The sequence below is a fragment of the Pyxicephalus adspersus genome, chromosome 7 (assembly GCF_032062135.1).
Source record: "Pyxicephalus adspersus chromosome 7, UCB_Pads_2.0, whole genome shotgun sequence".
Taxonomy (NCBI): domain Eukaryota; kingdom Metazoa; phylum Chordata; class Amphibia; order Anura; family Pyxicephalidae; genus Pyxicephalus; species Pyxicephalus adspersus.
Genome location: NC_092864.1, coordinates 72,726,307 through 72,745,086, shown reverse-complemented (window position 1 = coordinate 72,745,086; position 18,780 = coordinate 72,726,307). Strand labels below are relative to the sequence as shown.

Here is an 18,780-nt window from a genome sequence, read left to right as displayed (position 1 = left end):
AGGGGCGGATTTTGGAGATGTTGCGTAGGTGAAAGTGACAGGACCTGGAAATGTTCTGAATATGGGGGGTAAATGAGAGGGCCGAATCAAAGGTGACGCCAAGACAACGTGCCTGAGGGGAGGGCCGAATAACAGTGTTATAAATTAGGAATATGTCAGAGGAGATCAGGAATGTGAGGGGGGGATGAAGAGTTCTGTTTTATCCAGGTATCCGGGTATATTGCTAAAATGGCACAGATGGTATTTTTCAATGACCTCACTGCTCTATTGTTAATAATAATAATAATAAACAGGATATAGCGCCAACATATTACGCAGCGCTGTATCCATATTGATAATATTGTTGGCTTGTGATTTAATTTCATTTTATCAGTTATTTTTTTATTGACTTCCAATTCATGTTTTGCTTTCCCTTGTATGTAATATAATCCTGTCATAGCTCCTCTGGGATATTGCCATACAATTCTCATAGTGCCCAGCAGGGGGCACACCACACGAGCATTGCTCGTATCCAGTGACCAAGCTGAGATAGTGAGGAAGGGGGCGTGTCATCTTCTCACAGAACGACAGATTCCCGCGACCAACCAATAGAACACAGCCCTGTGCAGCTAGAGAACGCCTCTTGCCCGCGCTTTCCCCTATGACGTCACCCTTCGAGCGCGACCACGGTAGTCTGGGCGCACCCTGCGCGTCCCCGCGGCGTTTCAAGGCGAGGCCGGTAGTGACGCGGGCACAGCGTTTCCTGTGGCTTGTTGAGGTGTTTAATGCTCGGGCTCTGGGTGGTGGCTGTGTTCTGTCCGCTCTCTCACGTTCATTCAGCCGGTGACACCGGGCCCGGGGAGAAATCAGCGGGGGGATCCTTGTAGCTCGGTTAAGGTTCCTCTGCGGCTCCGTGATTTTTTATTTTATTTTTATTCCTTTTTGGTTTCCCGCTACCGGGAGCTTCGACGGCGAGCAGCCATGCAGGCCATCAAGTGTGTGGTGGTTGGAGACGGGTGAGTAGCGCTTGTCATGTATGGGGCGAATTATGGGCGGTGCAGTGAATGTGGAGCAGTGAATGTGGCCATTGCATTCACTGTCCTGGGGAATATCCTGTGTTGAGCGATCTGTCACTGGGAGGTCACAGACGCCACCATCGCTTGCAGAGATTTGCCGGTCGCTGACGGGTGCTGATTATCGCTCTCCAGCCGTGCGCTATATCAGATTATCGGCCTGTGTAATCTCGTGTGAATAAATGTCACGTTCTGTCATTTCACAGCTTCCTTATTCACACAGAATCTAGGACAACTATAACATAACAGCCAACCTTGGGACTTTGCTACATAATCACAAATATTCCAACGCTATCAAAGGCATAAAACATCTAATAATCATTAAAAGTCAAAAACTGAAACATTATAACAAGACCAGAATGTGTATAATCTCCTATTTATATTCTACGTATAGCGCCGTCCTCTTCATCAGGGACATGAGAACCTGCGAAACGCGTAGGATATACATAGGAGACTACACAATCTGGTCTTGTTATGCTTCTTGTTTGTTTTTCCTTTAATCAATCATAAATAAAATGTTTTATGCTTTTAATAGCATTGGAATATACATGATTATGTTGTTGATATCAAAGTCCCAAGGTTTGTCTTGTATGTTGTGAATTCAATACAATTCCAAATTAGAAATACAACATACAAGACAAACCTTGGGACTTTGCTATCAACAACAAAACAATGTATATTCCAACGCTATTAAAAGCATAAAACATTTTATTTAATAATAATTAAAAGTATAAAAACTAAAACAGCATAACAAGACCAGATTGTGTAAAATCTCCTATTTATGTTCCATCCTCTTCATCAGGAACATGGAAGACCTACAGACTGCGAAACGCGTATAACATGTATAGGAGACTATACACAATCTGGTCTTGTTATGCTTCTTGTTTGTTTTTCCTTTAATCAATCATAAATAAAATGTTTTGTTTTTAATATCATTGGAATATATGTGGTTTTGTTGTTGATAGCAATGCCTTTAAAGTCCCAAGGTTTGTCTTGTATATTGTGAAATCAATACAATCCCTAATGAGAAATATAACATACAAGACAAACCTTGGGACTTTGCTATCAACAACAAAACAATGTATATTCCAATGCTATTAAAAGCATAAAACATTTTATTTATGATTGATTAAAAGTATAAAAACTGAAACAGCATAGCAAGACCAGATTGTGTATAATCTCCTATTTATATTCTACGCATAGCGCCGTTCTCTTGATCAGGAACATGAAGACCCTTGGACTGCGAAACGCGTATGACATCTATAGGAGACTATACACAATCTGGTCTTGTTTTGTTTTTTTCCGTTAATCAATAATAAATGTTTTGTTTTTAATATCGTTGGAATATACGTGGTTTTGTTGTTGATAGAAATACCTTTTAAGTCCCAAGGTTTGTCTTGTATGTTGTAAATTTAATACAATCCCTAACTAGAAATACAACATACAAGACAAATCTTGGGACTTTGCTATCAACAACAAAACAATGTATATTCCAACGCTATTAAAAGCATAAAATATTTTATTTAATATTGATTAAAAAGTAAAAAAAAAAACTGAAAGAGCATAACAATACCAGATTGTGTATAATCTCTTATTTATACGTTACACATAGCGCCGTCCTCTTCTTCAGGAACATTAAAGCCTACAAACTGCGAAACGCGTATGACATGTATAGGAGATGATACCCAAACTGGTCTTGTTATGATGTTTGTTTTTTGTTTTTTCCTTTAATCAATATTAAATAAAATGTTTTATGTTTTAGTAGCGTTGGAATATACATTGTTTTGTTGTTGATAGCAAAGTCCCAAGGTTTGTCTTGTATGTTGTGAATTCAATACAATCCCTAATTAGAAATATAACCTACAAGACAAACCTTGGGACTTTGCTATCAACAACAAAACAATGTATATTCCAATGCTATTAAAACATTTTATTTAATATTGATTAAAAGTATAAAAACTGAAGGAGAATTAAACATATAACATGAAATAAACATACGTATACTTTAGAAGTAGCGAGGCCTTGAGCTTCCAATGGGCCTAGAATGCACTTCTTCCAGCATAGAATAGTGCACAGTTTACTAAAATACAGGTCTGCTGTGTTTGTAATTGGTTGTCATTCATCCTAAATGACATCAATGTGTGACACAACCATAGCACCCGGGTGTGCACCTTGTGTATATGTCACCGCAAACCGGCCACCCAGCAAAAAGCAATGCAATGAAGGTGTTTAATTAAGGGTTTAATTGCGTAGTATACAATTCCATTTGTAACTATTTCTTTTCTGCATGTTTTTGCTTTTGTTAGTACTTTTACTGGTTTCCCACAATTCCCCTGAGAAAGCCTATAAAGTGACGAAACGTGTCGGGATTCAGTTCTATCTTCAGTAGATCTCTTTATTTTATTTTAAATTTGGCAGTTGTAAACTGTATAGCACAGTGTTTAACCCAGAATTTTTTTTAAGCTGGGTGGGAAGAAATTGTAGGCGGGTGGTGGCCCCCATTATTATAGTGCAACTCTTTAGTGAGCACCCAAGAAGAGCCGGGTGCTTACTGAAAAGTGCCGGGTGGTGCGCCCAGCTAAAAGAGGCTGGGGAGAACGCTGAGCACAGTATCAATTCACGTATGGTCTTTGTCTACAGAGACTTTATATATGTTTTGTTCTTTGTATATAATTTGTGTATCCACATATAAAACACTTGAGCTTTTCTCTCCTCTTTGCTTTCATACAAGATAAACATAACAAATGCTGCGTTCGTATACATTCAGCCTCGCTGCCGGCAACTGTCCACCATCAGCAGCACAATTTTTATTCTGCCTTGTTAGGGAAAATACTTCTAGTGCTGCTTTTGTACACAGCACTTTCTTTTTGGATCTTGTTTAGTCCTGGTCTTCAGTGGTCCCAAACACCCCGTCCACAATACTCCAAACATTTATGATCCACAGTGAGGGATCCTGGCATTTGACACTTCTAGAAATGTCTATGGTATTAGATTGTTTGCTGCAACCTCCTTTAATATTTGCAAACATTACTTGTTGGTAAAAATGTTTAACCCCGGGCATCACCCAGAGGTCACTTTTCAGGGTGACAGAGGGGATCCATTCATTCCTTTTTGTACACCCAGAGGTGCTCTGCTCTTAGTAGTTTGGGTTTGTTGATGTGTGATTCTAGCACCTAGGAATGTAAATATATCGAGAACTGTCAGTGCTAGGATGGTTCCAATAGAACCCTGATGAAGAGGAACTACCATGAAAAATATGTTGGCCCCACTAATAAACTGAATAAAAAGTCATTCAAGTTAGAGTATCAAAAATAAAACACAAAAGGACCTACACATTCAAATTTTCAGACACAATATTTATGGTAAACGCACAACCAGAAACTGTTTTCAGAGTCCCATGTTTGAGTATCAGTTAAGTTACACTATTTTGCAGAGAGTGTTCAAGATTTATATAGAGATGTCTCCTCCTGAAATGTATTATGTTTGCAACAAACATTTACCACAGGTGACTGGCACAAGTTCATTTCTGGGACAGCAACGAATGTCTGTCATCTTGTCTGTTTTCATAAAAGAAGCTTGTAAAGTAAGTTGGTGCGACATTTCCTCACCTCCTGAAAATATTAGTTGTCCGGCACTGATCTGGCTTCACTTTATTCTGAGTTAATGTACAGAATTGAGCATGTGGAAAACCTGCTATAGGTAGAAAGATCAGCAGAATGGACGGCATCTAAAGACTAAAGCGGAACTAAACCCAAAATAAAAAACGCACATTTACCTTTCATCCCGCAGATCCATCAGCAGGTTTCTTATTTGGGTCCTGCGTCATCCCAGAATCCGTCTTCGGCCCCAGCCGGGTCTCGACATCTTCTTTTCTCTTCTTCCTACATCACCTGATGTTGCACTGCGCAGGCGCGAGATCGGGTGGCGTAGATGTGGAATAAAAGATTGCCGATCTCACTGTCGCATGCGTGAGGACCGCAAATTTTTTCTTTCATTCATGAAAGGGCTCCTTCTGCACTTGCTCGAGACCAGGGCATGCACAGGAGGAGATTCAAGAGCCTCCCAGGATGCGTGACATAAGTATACCCAGAGACTCTGTGCTCCCATTCTATCTTAATTGCGGTGGCTAAAATTTTGAGATTAGATTTGCTTTAAGGGCTCTTTCACAGCTATGGTGCAAAACTACACAAATGGCAAAGTTCTGCTGTGTACCTGGGAGCAGCACACTGCACCATAAGTGACCAGAAAAGCGACTTGCTGCTTTTGGGAGTCACGCCGCCATCTGCTACAGGTGCAGTGGCATCCATGAAATGGTTCCGAACCTCTCCCTTTCACTTGAATAGGAAAGGCTTAGATTGTGGCTGCGACAGAAAACAGTGCAGCTCACCTCTGGTCTGAAATGGCCCTAAGGATGCAGCAAGTTCTGGTTCAGGTTTCCAATAAGGACCCATTACACTGTGTTGCAATAACAAGGCCAAAGTCTATGGGTCCTTGATGAATACATTGAGACGCCAATATTCTATTTACCCCAAATCTCCCTGACCTACTTTTTGAAGGTGAATCCAGTCACTACACGGTTACTTCATTAAAGCTTTCTGTAATCAAAGGTCAGATTTGAAAACTGGAAATTTCTTTAACTGGGGATTTTTGAAGCAGGAAACAAATATATTCTTGAATTGTTTGCTAAAGCTTAGGTAGCCGGGGGAATTTTTTCTGCTTGCAGTCCAGACGTTTTTTGTTTAAGCGTTCTCAGGACGTGATGGCCTAATAATGATCTATAACCCAGTGAAAGTATTTTCCAGATAAAATGAGCTGATTTTCTAAATGTGTCTTTATCTAAGTCCATAGTACTAGTTTGTGCTTATGTTTAAAACCTAAAATTAAAAAAATCACCTTTTTATCTGTTGATGGCAGATAACATTTCTTACTAATTCAGTAAGTTTTCATTTAATAATTAATGAATGTGTGACCAGGTATTCTTGACCTTCCTATATGCTAAGAAAGCACCTGTTCATTGACGGGCTCCTCTGTAGGATTTCTTCTCATGCAGGAATGTGCGTTAAGGAAGTTTTTGGACTCGCTTTCCCTTTATCACAGTAATTTGTTTTTAGTCAGTTGTTATGTAAGCTGGAAAAGTAACCATGAACATTTGTTACATACAGGTACATGGTTGTATAGTAAGTCCATCAAGTTCAACAACTCGGGGAATAATTATGTCACAGATATAAAACCTTATGGACATAGTCCAAAGGAAGGAAGAAAAAAAAAAACCCTGGTACAATTTGCTCCAATAGGGGAAAATAATTCCTTCCTGATTCCATGAGGCAATCGGATGTTCACTGGATCAACAGTCTCTGTTATCTTTGCTTTAAAGCTTTAATCCCCAGTTATATTCTGTGCTTCTAGAAATCATCCAACTTTTTCTTCTATCTATAGTAGTTGCTGAAACTACTTCCTGAGAGATCAGATTCTACATTTTCACAGACCTTACAGTGAAGAATCCCTTCCTTATCCGGAGCTTAAACTTCTTTTCCTCCAGACGCAAAGAGCGCCCTCTTGTCCTTTGTAATGATCTCAAAGTGAATAATGGGGAAGAGAGTTCTCTATATGGACCATTTATATATTTATATGGGGTGACCATATCCCCCCTTATATGTCTCAATGTCTTAGCTTAATGTGTGATCTGCATGTAAATGCAATTTGCTCAGGAAAGTTTCTGTGCTGATACAGTGTTGGAGAGGACGTTCTGTGAGCTGAAAATCCCCGCACTTGTGAATAATTGGGAAGAAAGTTCTCTATATGGACCATTTATATATTTATACACGGTGATCATATCCCCCCTTATACGTCTCTTCTCAAGGGAGAATAGATTCAGTTCAGCTAATCTTTCCTCATAGCTGAGCTCCTCCATTCCTTTTATTAGTTTAGTTGTCCTTCTCTCCACTCTCTCCAATTCCACAATGTCCTTTTTGTGAACTGGTACCCAAAACTGGACTGCATATTCCAGATAACATGATTATATAGAAAGTCAGGTTGAAAAAAGATACAAGTCCATCAAGTTCAACAACTGGGGGAGTAAACATGTCACAGATAGTAGAATTTGCTCCAATAGGGGAAAATAATAATTTCTTCCTGATTCCATGAGGCAATCGTATGTTCCCTGGATCAGCGGTCACTGGTAACTTTCAGAGGACTAAAATAAACTTTTTATTTTATAACAGTCAAAGGTTCAGCATATATATATATATATATATATAAAAGAGTATTAAATTCAGTTCAATGGTCTTCAGGTTGGTTAACATATACCAGGAGGGTCATTGTCCAGTAAGTGATTTGTGTACCATCAGGTTTGGTGGAACGTCACTGTTTTCTGAGGTCTTCAGGAAGGGTAGCGATGTATGATTCCCATGTTTCAAAAAACTTCTCTACTCTTGTCTCCTTATCCAATGAGGCCTCTATCCAGTCCATCTGGAACACATATCGTGATTTCTCTGAGAGGCCCAAAGTAGGACAGGAACCTACCACACCCTTTAGCAATTTGCATTCTCTCCAAAAAGGCCCAAGAATGTGATAGCGGTATGTAATTCACTGAATGACGCTGGGCATATGTCACCACAACCCTCCAAAAGTACTTGATTTTGGGACAATTCCAGAACATCTGCTTTTTCTGCATTTTAGACACTTTGGGGTTGAGCTAAGACCTAAATGATAAGATCAGAGGGGAGGAATATATACCCCATGAAATATGTTTAAAACCATCTCCCTATACATCAATGAGGAGATTGTTTCCTAAAATCTGCCAAGGTCTCGCCATGTGTTCTATCAGGGATGTGGGCACCCCACCTACAGAGTACAGTGGCTCTAGTACCATAATCCAAGTTAACTTTATATAGTTGGTACACATCTGCAATTGTTGGGATTTGGAGCAGATAACATCTTATCCAAAGCGTTAGCCCAGTCTCCCGCTAAAAGATACATTCATTACTTTTTAAATGTTGCATTGACACCCTCACTATGCTGCCTGGTGTAGAGCTGCAGGTAGGACCAATTGCACCGACTAATTGGACCAACTTGCTGCCTGCTTGGGGCAGTTACAGGATCACTCGCCCTGCCCACAGGTAGAGCAGCAGTTTCATTGGAATACTGCACAAATCTCTTAAGTAATACACAGACAAAAAATAAAATTCAGGTAAGAGTGCACATTTATTGTGAATAAATCCCAGATTTTGGCTTTAAAATTTAGAATGCAATTTTGTTTTCACACTGTTCCAGAGTGAATGTTTTTAATGCTCGTATTATATTCTACCGCTTGTCTCTAAGCTCATGCTGTGGACCGGCCACACTTTCAATCCTGTCAATGGCACAAATTTTCCGGTGACAGAATTGCTTGCAAGTGGTTGAACTTGATGGACTTGTGTCTCTTTTTATAACCTGAAAAAAACATTCATCTGCTTAAAGGTGTTGTTCATAAAACAACTGGATCAGTGAGGTATCAATCTCTCCGTGCCAGAAATTATGTAAGTCTCTGTGTATGGGTTACCCCATCACAACCAGTAAAGTGCAGCTAGGTTTTACCTTGCTTCTGTGTTCTCCAGAGCGATTCTGCTGGACTGGAAGCGTGACCTATTGTCCATGACCTAGATCAGTTCCGGATTTGCCAACTTTTTCCAGGTCAGGAACTAAAAATATTGCTGGCTTGGCACAGAATGAATTTTGATGGCTTTAAAGTTTGATATAGAAATTAGCAGAAAATCTCAGGGTAGGTATTTCCATCAAGTTTTACCAGGAAATAAAAAATGTAAAAAGACTTTGTAGGGTTTCATTATTAAGGCTTAAATCGTACATAGGTTGAGTCCATCAAGTTCCATCACTAGGGAAATAAACATATCCCAGATAAAACCCCTAAGGACGTATTTGATCCAGAAGAAGGCAAAATGTAAAAAGGCTGGATATATCAGGAAGTCAAATAGTGTTCTCAATTGCTGTCCAAGATGAGACCATATCTTACAGTTTGTTGCTTTGGATAGCAAAATAATCAGCCTGCAGGTCACCTTGTACCAGCACGCATCCCCTCCTCATAGAAACATCAGCTATCCCAAGGATATCTGGAATATCTGTTTTCCAACACTTCTGAAGATCTAGATTCCATACTTCTAAATCGCCAGCGCAATGACGTAACACGGTGTGTATCCCCTGAGGAAGCTCATCGGCGAAACGTGTCGGGTTGAGATGTTTGTGTACACACTTGTAAACATAAACAATCTAATTGTTCTTGTATAGCTATCAGGCATTACCTCCCAGAACGATTGAACTGGCATTTGCCTATTTGTGTTGAATGTAACATGTTGTAATGCAATATACAAATAATTTCTTTTTTACTCACCATTGTGTGACATCTAAATATATTTATATATCCGACACATCAGTCTTTCCTGTCTTAACGTTAATCAAATACCTTTTACAATATTTTTGTTTTCCATCAAATAAAATGTTTTTTTGTATCCCTTTTCAACAGACAAACTGTAAAAAAAAGTTTCCTAAAAAACGTGTCTCGTTCTTTGCAATATGTAAAATATTAATTTTTTCATTCTTTTACAGAGCGGTCGGTAAGACTTGTTTGCTGATAAGTTACACCACCAATGCATTCCCTGGAGAATACATCCCAACTGTGTAAGTAACAAGCAATCCTAATATTCCAGAATAAGGCAAATTTCCACCCGTGGGGAGGGCGCCAATTATGGCCAATGCCAGGGAACCGCTCCCTCTCCCATTAGGATTTATAGGGGGAGCCGGTGGGTGTTCTTGGTAACCGCTAGCTGTCAAATGTGCAGACAAACTGCAATATATTTCATTAGAACTGCATGTTTTTATATTAGAGCGGGCATTATCCCCCCTAGCGGTATTCCCGAGTGTGACTCGGGGTGGATTTTTAAGGCAAAAAGTGGAATTCCCAGGTCACACAAAGAAAACCCCACTTACCTTGTTCCTTCGCTGTCTTGCTGGTCCCCGCAGGGGACACCTTCTTCCTTCTTGATCTCCAGCCGGTGAATCAGGCGACGATCTCCGGGGTTTCCTGGTGACGTCAGTGCCGGCGGGCAGATCAGTGGGAAATTCAAATAATTTTGTATTGGATTCAAACAAGCTGTATTAGAGTCCAATACAAAGAAATAATCATATAAAAAAAATATATATTTTATATATGCTACTGTACAGTTATATTACATGTTTAAATATTTTTTTTTATATTTTAACAGGTTTTTGTTATTTATAGTTTATTAAATTTCCTAAATTTATTAAATATCAATATCGGGGAGTTATGTCTAAGAATAACAGCCTACAATGAAAAATAAATTTCCATGCAAAAAATTGTACCGCTTTTTGCGTGGAAATTTGGACGAAATTAGACCACTAGGGAGGTTAAACGTCATTCCAGTGCTGATGCCCAGACTAAAATGGACTAATATCTTAGCTGCAGGAAGTGGGAAAACTTTCCTCAGTCTATTCTTATTCAGTGATCAGATTACAGCACTAAGACTACAGGAAGTCCTTAACTGAGTGAAAAGCTGCAGCAGAAGGCTAATTAATGCCAGGCACGGGTGTAGTGACCCAAGAACTGATCATACCCATGGTTTGCCATGTCTGGGTCGTTCTCTCTCCAGGACGTAGGCGCTGTCCATGGGTTGTGATTGAGCATGATGTTCTGGAAAGAAAGTTTGATAAGAAGCCGTACCACATGTACAGTACAATGCATATTTGTTACTTACACAATACTTAGATTTGCTTGATTCACACATTTACCATTCATATTATGAGGTCTAGTTAAGTCATTTCCTTTAGGGTTGGACCTTTAAGACCTTCCAAACCTGCTGGAGTATACTGGGGTTTTTTTTTTCTGTATATGTTCACTATCATTTTAATGTAATTTGTTTACAATGATTCTGCATATTGTGAACTGTAAATTATTTCAATTTCAAAATCAGGTTTGACAACTATTCTGCCAATGTTATGGTTGATGGAAAGCCGGTTAACTTGGGCTTATGGGATACAGCTGGACAAGAAGATTATGATAGACTGCGCCCATTGTCTTATCCACAAACGGTGAGGATCTCCTGATATTTTGTACTTTTTTTTGTCATTATGGTAAAAGCACTTTGATATAATGATTAGTTGTCTTGCTAAAGAGGTACACAAGGAATACATTTAATGAAAACCCACAGCATGAGAAGAAAAAGTTGAAGTAGCCACTATAACAACTACTGTCACGGAAGAAATTCTCTCCAATGTCTAAGAACATTTTCATGCGTTCAAGTTTTCCCAGCTCTTTTAGGCGTGGTTAGAGTAAATATAATCTGTTATAAACAAACCGGGCTTGGTTTCGCTTATTATGTCATTGTCTGTTCAGTGGGTACCTATGCCAGTCAAGCCTTTTTTTTTATGGAATGAAATTTGACTTGAGATATTATCTAGCTGGTTTCAAGTTGTATTCCTAAATGATATTTAACTGTAAAACTCTGTGATTTTAAAGGACTACACCTTCAGAATAGGTTCAACCCTATCTTCTGCATTTCTTAGAATAAGATAGAAAGGTAGAGCTGGAGATGTCCTGAAGCTGCCAGGAAAAAGTTGTTGGTGCCATATTTTGACTGCAATCAGGTTGATATGTTCATACAGTGTATAGTGATGGGCAGAACATTTTACGTGCCTCCACACCGCACTACAGCTTATTTCCTTTTCTCTCAATTCAGCCAATGGGAGGGCCAATCCAATGTGACACCCAAAGTAGGAAGTGCCAGACTACATTTCGCAGCATTCCTGCTTTACAGTAGAAACAATATTTGTACACAAGGAGACTTGTAGTTTAGGACATCCAGTCTGTTAATGAATGCACAATTACACAATGGGTTCTAGAGTTTAAAAAGTTCCATTCCTAAGTTTCTAAATGACACAAATGAAGTTCTCACCCTGATTTGTGATTTTATGGTAATAGGCAAATTGATTGAAACTTAGGCACTAGATGAAACCTTAAACATTACCCTTAATAAATCTGATGTAAAATTATGTCAAGATGTCACCATGGGCAGCATGGTGGCTCAGTGGTTAGCACTCTTGACTTTGCCGCGCTAGATCCCAGGTTCGAATCCCACCCAGGGCACTATCTGCATGGAGTTTTCAGGTTCTCCCCGTGTCTGCGTGGGTGTCCTCCGGGTACATACAAAAACATGCAGTTAGGTTAATTGTCTTCCCCCTAAATTGACCTTAGACTACAATATTGACATATGACTTTAGTAGGGACATTAGATTGTGAGCTCCTTTGAGGGACAGTTAGTGACACAACTATGGACTTTGTACAGCGCTGCGTAATATGATGGCGCTATATAAATACTGTGTAATAATAAAGTGTGGCATCTTGTACATTTTTGATTCTAGGGTTGTTGCTTTCTTTACAAAGCAGAATTTACTGCTTCTAAATGTTAACCAATTCTGTTGTCCTGAAGATTGCACAAAAGGCCTCATTCTTAAAACTATTTCTTGAATATGTCTTCCATCAAAAGAAAGCTTGAGCTACTTTGAAGCACTAAAATCTGCTTTTGAATCTGAGTATTTCTTACTAGGCTTTTAGCCCGAGCCCCCCAGCTTCCAATGTTTCGGTGAGTTAATTAATACCTGCTGCTAGCGGAGCGGCTTGAAATTCGTTCGTCCGTGCGTGCCACCTTCTGTTGGTGTTGGGTTGCAATTTGCAGAGCTTATCTTCTTGCTTGCAAAGCACAATTAATGCTTTTCTTGTCCATCTTTAATCTACAATCAAATATCCTTGCTAGGGAAAATTTAGAGGAAGTGGTAATTCAGTGTGTCCATGTTCTTATGTTTTCAATGTGTTTGTCACTTCCTGATTCTAATTTAATGCACTGCCATTTTTCCTCCAATTAATTTTTTTTTTTCTTAAAGGATAAGACAAATGTTGAAATGACGTGCTAATAAACTACTTGCCTTTTATGTTTTTAGGATGTGTTCCTAATTTGCTTTTCACTTGTGAGCCCAGCTTCATTTGAGAATGTCCGTGCCAAGGTAAACATGAATTTTTTTTTTATGTTTTTTTTTTTTTTCCTTTCTCTGGGGGTTGTCCATATTACAGGAATGTGGGGATGTTTATATGTACCGAGGGATGTGGGGGGTGAGCAGCCTGGTGAAATGTGTAAATGTTGACGTAAATGGAGATTGTTTGGGATACTTGGCTGTCTGCCCTGACCTGGCTCATTTTGTAAGTCTTGAGGTGCTTTGTGTCTATAAAGTCTCAAGGCAAATTGTCTGTAAAGAAAGTATTGATAACCTATTCTGTGTACATTTTTTTTATTTTTAAATAGTGGTACCCAGAAGTCCGACACCACTGCCCAAATACTCCTATCATCCTTGTGGGCACAAAACTTGATTTGAGAGATGATAAAGACACAATTGAGAAGCTGAAAGAGAAGAAACTGACCCCTATTACATATCCTCAGGGACTTGCCATGGCAAAAGAAATCGGTATGTGTACCTATTTTTTTTTTTTTTTCTCTCCTGCTAATGTCTATTGCTTTTTTAATTTGGCTAAGCTCATCCTTGAAATAACTTGACTGACTGATGAATGACTGGTGAAACAGGCTTTCCAGCATAGCAAAATATTGACTTGTCTGAAATTTGTCAGTCTTTTAACATTAGATCACACTAGAAACAAGTTTTACAATAACTTCTCAACGTACTAACAGAACAAGTGTTTTGTTTTTATGAAATATTGTGAATAATCCGCCCCTACCTGTCCTGAGACCACCGAACTTTTTGAACACGTTCTTATCTCTCATCTGGACTACTGTAACCTCCTCCTCTGTAACCTCCACTAACCCGACTCTCTCCTCTTCAATCTATTATGAATGCTGCAGCCAGACTCATCCATCCTTCCCACCTACCTCTCCATCGGCTTCCATTTCAACTTCAAATCCAAGCTCCTGTGCTTTGCCTTCAAAATCCCTCCACAGTTCCTGTCCCACTTTCATTTCTGACCCGGTAAAAAAAAATTCTAGCTGCTCTCTTCTCCCATCCAATGACCTACTAATGACTTCCCCACTCATAACCTCATCACATGTACGGCTTTAAGACTTTTCTAGAGCTGCCTCGATTCTCTGGAATGGTCTACTCGCCCTATTCGGCTTGCTCCTACTTTTTGCTCATTTAAAACCCAACGCTTCACCCTCACCTACCCGTCTTCTGTCTCCTAAACCCTCACTACTTCCCACCACTGGATATCTCCCCTCCTATTGTGTGATACTTCCCCTACCTCTTAGATTGTAAGCTCTACTGGGCAGGGTCCTGTATTTAATGTACAGCGCTGCGTAATATGTTAGCGCTATATAAATCCTAATCTGTTTTCATATTTTGGGTGTTACAAAATTAAAACTCAATTATAAATATTCCATGATAAATCTTAAGTACAAAGTTCTGATTGAATGTCTTCCAGGGCATTAAAACGTTTTTTTTGTTTTGTTCTAAACACATTTTACAAGTTTCTACTCCCACAAAATAGCAACCAATACAACAGGGCGGAAATAAGTCAATAAAAAGTTCTTATCTTTATCAGCTAAAGTACAGTGAAAGAAAGTCATACCATGTGTATTGTTTTTTTTTTTATTACCGAAAGGTATATTCAGTATCTTGACACATTTTCAGCTTCTATTCACTTGACTTTTATTCTGAATATACAGGAATCGTAGGTGTTCTTTTATTGCCTTCAGTCAGTTTACTTTTCATGGGCAAAGCATGTGTTTGCTTTATAATGGAACTAAACCCAGTGTATACTCCCCTGCCCCTGTTCTAGACAAACCATTTTATGTCGTTTTGACAGAAGATAACTGCGATTAGGCAGGTAAGAATACTTATTACAGAAGGAACATCCCCTGACCCTTCCTGCAATAAAACCCTGCCTGATTATTATTATTATTTTTTTAAGTGCACCATTAGTTCTACTTTATTAAGAGTGCAGTGTTTAGTTTAAAGCCAGTCTCTGCAGCAGCTTTATTACATGAGCTAGGGAAAAGGCTGAAAAATGGTCTCAAGATTCTTAGGTGACTGATTTCTGAACCTCCGAATAGCAAGCATCAGTGTCTTTACGTAGTAAGTCGGAATGAAAAAAGTCCAACCACTGGGGAAATAAACATATCTCGGTTATAAAACCCTATGGACATAGTTGATCCAGAGGAAGGCAAAAAAAACCCTGGTACAATTTCCTCAAACAGGGAAAAAATTCCTTCCTGATTCCATGAGGCAATCGGATGTTCCCTGGATCAACAGTCTGTTATCTTTACTCTAAAGCAGGGGGTTGGCAAACTCGGGCCTTTACACCAGATAAGACCTAGCCGGTAGTTCGTTCCGGCCTAACGCCCCTTGGCCGATCCGGCCCAATGGATCTGCCAGGGGGCATTAGGAACTACAGGAGCCGCCGGAGCTCCAGTGCCGCCTTGCTGTTGCTCCCCCTATTTCCCGCGGCCGGCGTTAATACTTCCGCGGTAAATAGGGAACACTCCCTGAAGGGAAATCCCTCTCCTCTGCAATGCATACAGAGGAAAGGGATTTCACTTCAGGGTCCGTTCCCTAGTGGTGAGCGGAGCCATTAGGGCGGCCTAGTGAGCTCCCGCCGACCCCTGAAATGGCCATAAAAGTGGCCATAAAAGTTTGCCGACCCCTGCTCTAAAGCCTTAATCCCCAGTTATATTCTGAGCTTCTAGAAATCATCCAGCTTTTTCTTAAAGCAATCTATAGTAGTTGCTGAAACTACTTCCTGAGGGAGCCGATTCCACATTTTCACAGACCTTGGTGTTCTGTGGGAGGAAGACAATTGACTAACACTGGGAAGTTGTTACATACACACTGTTGTCTACATAAATATTTAGAAAGAAGGAGCACTGAAGGCAGAAATGAAAGCTAACAAGGTGTCACGTGTATCTCCCCCCCCCCCCCCTGACTTTTCTATAACCATTATTGTCCTCTAACAACAAACGATAAATTAAGCTAAAACAGGTCAAGGCAGGTGCCAGACTTAAATGATCATCCTTGTACATGAGGAGTTTTATGTATCTGTAATATAGATCCGTACAAGTTTATTAGTTTCTCCAGTCCTCTTGGTTGTCACATCGTAGGTGCCCTAATCATACTTTCAGACTCGTCACTCGGCCGGCTGCTCCTTTAACTACATGAGTAAACATTGTCTTAGCTCAGATGTTAATAATGGAACAAGGAAGTGTATTCTTACAGTCATTGTTTATTGGTAAATGACTGCTTAAGGTTGGGGGCGTTTGTCAATATTACCTTTCAAATGGATGTAAATGGAAAATCCCATAAATAGAGAAATGATTGTACCTTTTTTTTAATTTATTTTTTTGCTTCCTCCTTACAGGTGCCGTGAAATATTTAGAATGCTCAGCACTTACGCAGAGAGGGCTGAAAACTGTGTTTGATGAAGCAATAAGAGCCGTTCTCTGCCCACCACCAGTGAAGAAGAGGAAGAGAAAGTGTCTGATTTTGTAATCCTTGCACTCCTTCTCCTACCCTAGCCCCAGACTCGATAATGCCAACCCCCAGTCCTATTTGTAAGAATTCATTCTCTGCCTATAAAATCCATTAAGTGACACACATCTTTTTCAGACTCTACTAAAACCCCTTCTTGAATAATAGATCAGTCCATTTAGCCTTATTTTTCTGAAAACGGTTTCTCCTTTTTTGCTTGAACTAATTAAATGTTGCCAAAACGCCCACTCAGCTCGGTTTCTATATTTTCTGCTACAAAACATGAGCCATTGAATCTATAATAGAGACATGACTTTTTACTCAGATCTGATTTTCTGGATTGAGGAAACATAAAAAAATAAACTGACAGAAGGCGAAAGCCTTACTGCATATATTAAACACTTTATTAATCTTAATTCACTGTATTGCATTGTAAATCAAAATTGTTATTTAGGAATGTTAGATCAATATGTATCTTTTTACAGCTTGAGTTAAAAAAAAATTTAAGTTTTGGTTAAAGGGTACTAATCTGCTCTTTTGGACAAAAACTATTTAGGCAAAAATGTAAAAATAGGTTTCAGGATTTTACTAGCGAACATAAGCAACAGTATTTAAAAGACACTACTGCTTTCAGACTAGTTTTTAAAATATCCAGGTAAAGATCTAACTACGTCCTCTTCCTAAAGGAGGATTTTTAGTGCTATACAGCCCTCAGTTTGGTGACTTACAATAGTGATCGGGGGTCTGTGTGAGGCCTATGCCCGGGGGTGCAGCCAATGTGGCATACAGCTCTCTCCGAATTATAGACTATATTGCTCTGCCACGTCCTCCATTAGTAATTGGAAGGAGTCTTTCCTGGAGATCCACATTTTACCTTACTTGAGCTTGTTTGCATAAGGCTTTGGGCCTTGATTGCTTCTGTGTTTACTGCTCCTGTAAATGTCTGGAAATAAAATTGTTTGCCGTTTCCTTTGCTGGCTGCAGATGTCCCAACGGTCACTGAGATTTAGAGCTGGGTAAATCTTGTGCTCTGCATCCAATTCTCATCTCGCTATCTATTATTCTGGACAATGCAGTTCAGTTATGGAGAATGACTATGGCAGGTACTTCCAGACTTAGAAGGGTGCAATGACAAGCTCTTAACTCCCAACCCTAAGATGCGTTATAAACGCAGTAGAAACGGTTGTCCCGGAGGAGTGTTTGATTTCAGGTAATCCCCATCCCCCTCTTTTCACATAGATAAACCCTTGGTAACGTGTTATTGGTAGATCGAAAGGATTATTCGGATTCCGGTGTTCTGGGCCGATCAACCATTGCATAGGTGCCTGATAGAAAGGGGGGATGGGATGGGGCCCTTATAGATTACAACCATCATTCCCACAGATTCTAATATGCACAAGCTTTCTATGTTGGCTTGCTCGTGGAATATCTTGTATTTTAATATCTTTCTAAATATTGTAGCTTAGAATTTTTTGTAGTTTATGGGAAGTTCTTCCTAATACATTTTTCCTTATGTTACTTCTGCTTAAAGGTGTGCATTTCATGACCGTTCCTATAACACTAGGTGTACAAATCATGTGAACATGCGATACACAGTAACCCTTTTTGTTTTTAGGTAACTACTAATTTCTATTTGTCATTTTCCTCTCCTATCCCCTGTAAAATGATTATTTTTTTTCCTTCCATTGGTTCTGTCCCATAGGGTCTGTGAGGTCTTAATTATAGAGCAAGTATTAATGATGCACACCCCTAACTAAACACTATGAGACATATGACTCAACCTTTCTACAAAGAACAAATTCAAAGCGCATTGAAGAATGTTGCAAACAAAAAAAAAAATTGTGAACAGTGTTTTTACATTGATCTTTTGCTAATGCAGTTTAGTGTTTTACATGCATGTTTGAATTAATAAATCCTTAAACTACAAAACGATGTCTGTTTTCTTTTGGTGGAACTGTAAATCTGTGTGGGTTTTTGGTGTTGGCAACAATTGCCTGAAGGAGAACCATATGTCTGCCAACTGTAGATCTGCTGGTAAATATTTACTTTGCTTTTATGCAGACAGAATTTTTTTAATTTTAATGAATGGTTGTCTGTAAATAAAGCGGAACTAAACCCAAAATGGAAAACACAACTTAAATCCTGCAGATCTGTTGGGAGGTTTCTTTGTTTGGGTCCCACCTCGTCCCGGTATCCA

The 18,780-nt window shown here is 39.4% G+C and overlaps 1 protein-coding gene across 1 annotated transcript; it reads left to right on the top strand.

Moving 5' to 3' along the window:
* The first annotated feature begins 720 nt into the window (after positions 1-720).
* Positions 721-18,512, top strand: RAC1 (Rac family small GTPase 1). The gene is made up of 6 exons (XM_072418945.1): positions 721-995; positions 9,651-9,722; positions 11,033-11,150; positions 13,056-13,118; positions 13,415-13,574; positions 16,474-18,512. Exons 1-6 carry the CDS (start codon positions 961-963, stop codon positions 16,602-16,604), a joined length of 579 nt encoding a protein of 192 aa, XP_072275046.1. The 5' UTR covers positions 721-960; the 3' UTR covers positions 16,605-18,512.
* Positions 18,513-18,780: the final 268 nt, after the last annotated feature.